Source organism: Trachymyrmex septentrionalis, unplaced genomic scaffold, assembly GCF_001594115.1.
Source record: "Trachymyrmex septentrionalis isolate Tsep2-gDNA-1 unplaced genomic scaffold, Tsep1.0 scaffold80, whole genome shotgun sequence".
NCBI lineage: Eukaryota > Metazoa > Arthropoda > Insecta > Hymenoptera > Formicidae > Trachymyrmex > Trachymyrmex septentrionalis.
In genome coordinates this window covers 632,707-636,379 of record NW_017305988.1, presented here as the reverse complement: position 1 = coordinate 636,379, position 3,673 = coordinate 632,707, and the positions used below count along the sequence as shown (strand labels likewise).

At 30.1% G+C, this 3,673-nt stretch overlaps 1 protein-coding gene across 1 annotated transcript in view; it reads left to right on the top strand.

Annotated features, from left to right (window-relative positions):
- The window catches only part of LOC108754704, a 6,070-nt gene extending 4,184 nt beyond the window's left edge, over positions 1-1,886 (top strand). Inside the window, exon 4 of the mRNA XM_018497203.1 lies at positions 650-1,886. Within this exon, the coding sequence (XP_018352705.1) occupies positions 650-1,477 (828 nt within the window). The 3' untranslated portion in view covers positions 1,478-1,886. The remainder of the gene's footprint in view (positions 1-649) is intronic.
- Positions 1,887-3,673: the final 1,787 nt, after the last annotated feature.

Below are 3,673 nucleotides of genomic sequence, written 5' to 3'. Positions count from 1 at the left end.
CTAATCAAATTTTTCTTAAAAAGATTCAACTTAGTTTAATAAAAAAATTCTAGATGTATCAATGTTATTTGTAATTGTGTGGATACAAAGGATAGGCAACTTTTGAAATTCTTGTTAATATTTTCATGCATAAAATTTTGACAAATATATATATATATATGCATGAAAATATTAACAAGAATTTCAAAAGTTGCCTATCCTTTGTATCCACACAATTACAAATAACATTGATACATCTAGAATTTTTTTATTAAACTAAGTTGAATCTTTTTAAGAAAAATTTGATTAGATAGCACTTTCTTTTCTCACATCTTAATTTTTATTGCGTGTTGAGAAGATAAGTATCTCTTATCAGAGATAAATCTTAAAGTTTAGAAATTAATAGCGAAATGATATTAATATTATCTGTATTTTTATTGTTTGTTTATAAGACTGTTGTTGAAAGATATTTAATTTTTAATTTTCATCAAAAATTGTCTTTATTTTTTGAAAAATTTGTCAATATGTAATATTATATGTAATTTTTTTGGCTTATTATTAATTTTTAGAAATATTTTTATATTTGTTCAAATAACATGTTCTTGCTCGTCTAAATTTCACTCAAATATTTCATCTAAATTGATAGCACATATTTTTTATATTCTCGCAGAGACTTGCCAAGTTACACGCGTCGGGTCTATCTATAAAAATCAATAATCCGCGGCAGTTTGATAAGTTGAACGTACATCTGGAAGAATTAATATACAAGGACAATTCTGATACATCGGTAATGAGGTTGTGTACCGAAATGTGTGTGAGATCGATAGTACAATATTTAGATATAATAGAGCCACGAACGCAAGAATTGCAGACTATTAGAGATTATTTTGCTTGCATCAATAATAAAACTTATGACGTGTTGCGTCAACTGTTTATGTCGCCGAAGCAAAAATACGATACGATCTGCCACGGTGATCCATGGATCAATAATTTGCTCTTTCTGCATGACAATGATGGCAAAATAATTGATCTAAAAATGATAGATTATCAGCTAATCAGGTATACCTCGTTATCCACGGACATCTTTTACTTCATATATAGCAGCGTGCAATCGTCGTTAATTGAGAAAAGTTTCGAGAGTCTCATCAAGATCTATCATAATGAGTTCATCAATGAACTCTGTCGATTGCATGTAGATGAGAAGATTGTAGCGGAACTCGGAATCGAGTGGCTGCAGACGGAATTGCGAACTTACGCGCTTTACGGATTGATCGTTGGATGCTTTTTGGCAAATCCGATTTTAGCGGAGGAAAAGGACATTCAGCAATTTGAAACGATTGATTTCGGCCCGATGAATCCTATGTATCAAGGCGATATCAATTCAGAAATGAATCAGAAGAAGATCGATCGCGTCAAACGTATCGCGTTTCATTATTACAGAAGATTTAATTTGGGTATTATTAATGATGATATCGAACCAATTCCAGTTACGGGATAATATTAAGATTGCTTAGAATGCATAAATATTTATTATTATTATTTAATGAACAACTTTATAAACTTGTGTTTAAGAGATGTAAAAAAAGCAATTGTAATTTAAGCCCGTCTCATAAATAATGTACTGTGTACTTATATTATATCCAACAAAAATTATTGAAAAATGCAGCTAAACGCTTGGCGCTGCTAGATATCGAATTATAATTACATAGTAATAAAAACATGAATGTAACGTTTAAACCGAATAAGAAAAATAAGAAACATTACGAGAATAAAATATCTAGCGTGATATACGAGCGAGACATATAGTAGTGCGGAATTAGAATTAAAGTTTCAATTGTTTGCATTGTATTATGAAAATTATGAAAGCGATTAGATTTAAGTCTAAGATAATAAATTTAGATTTATAAGGCCTGCGTTATGAATAAAAATTAAATAGCAAAATTTATTTATTTTTAGTATAACATTTAGATTAAATTCATTATTATATTGAAATTGTTGTTAAATTATTATATAAACTATTTCTTATTAATTACTTTTATCAATTATGTAGTTAAAATTTTTAAACGTTTCTTTATTTTTCTCATTCGATTTAGTAGCGTCAAGTGTTTTTTTATATAAAAAAATTTTCTATTTAAATATGGATTGAAAGATTTTACATTTAATAGAAATACAAAGATATATAATTAAGTTACATCGTATAAAAATTAAAGGTTGTACTGATTATATTCTCTATTTAATTCAGATTATATTCTTTATTGATGTCATCAAATTTTTTACACGAATGATGCATACCATTTAGGTTGAAAAAATGGAATGACTTTGACATTAGTTGTTGATATCAAATCTTTTATACGAATGACTGAGTAAGTAAATTTTCTGTCTTTAACTTTTTAACACACTGTTTATGAGTAGATAGAGTGGACTAAATTAAGTCCAAAAAATCTTTTACCATTATAGTAATTTTTTTAAATTAATGAGCAGACTGTTAAAAATTGACGATATAAAGCAATTTTAAGATATCTTTAAGAAACATCTCTAAGATATTTCATAAAGAACTCTGAAAGATATTTTAAAGTTGTAAAGATAATCTTATACATTGATTTTATTCGCTTATCTTTAAAAATTAATATCTCGTTAATTATTGCGAAAATTGGAAAATTATAGAAGACTTTTCGACTCAGTTTAATCCGATCTATTGTATCTGTTCACAAGCGGTGTGTCAAAAAGTTTGGGATACTTTGTATATTATACGATAAATGAAGATTATTTTAGAAATCATAGAATTTTAATTCGTTGGTAGGACATGAAGGTAAGTGGTATAATTTACATTGACTCTAAGTTGCGTAAATTGTTTCCTAACAAAGCCGTTGAGTAACGATGTTCTAAACGGTGATTTGTGCAAACGACGTTTTTCTCACAACACAATTTCGTCGAACTCGTGCCGAAATCTATCCGCGACGCCCGTCTGTTTCATCGCTGCGGTATTATTCCATTATTTCAAAGCGATATTCTACTGTGATTATTGTTACCGACGAGACCGCATTACGGACATTTCAGAGTGAAGTAATCCCTGATGTTTATTAGCCTCATTATTTTATATTACGCGAATGAAGCGTACGTTAATAATACTCATTTCAATATTACTAACTCAATCCACTTGAAAGGTCATAAAAATAGCATCGTGGCCAAGCGATATCTGGCATCTTTATCAAAATGGTTTTTATTTACGTAAATTGCTTTTAGTATATAGAAATATTTATGTCAATCAATAATGATATCAGCTTTAATCGCGCGCATGCAGCATGATTAATAGGTACACCCATAAGTTTAATCAATTGAAAAGGGTAACAGAGGGAAGTATAGAAATATACGAGTATATATAAAATTTCCATCAAATTTCGTGTGCAACTACATGTTGCACATAACAGAAAGGTGAAAGATCAATGGAGAAAGCCGCAGTAATATCGAAGGTTAAATCATTCGACATCGCGCTGCATCTACGATTTCGTATAATAATGGAATTAATCACGGAACGATGCAGAGTTATGTCGTTTGACTAGGACGGATGCGTACGATAAGTTAAGGTGTCAGTTTCGCAGCTTGTGCAGCGAGCCAATGTCCCAGGGCGTGGGAGCGCGTGTCGCTTAATTACCACACACCTCTCATCTTATCCCACCGTACGTCGGCAGTGTGT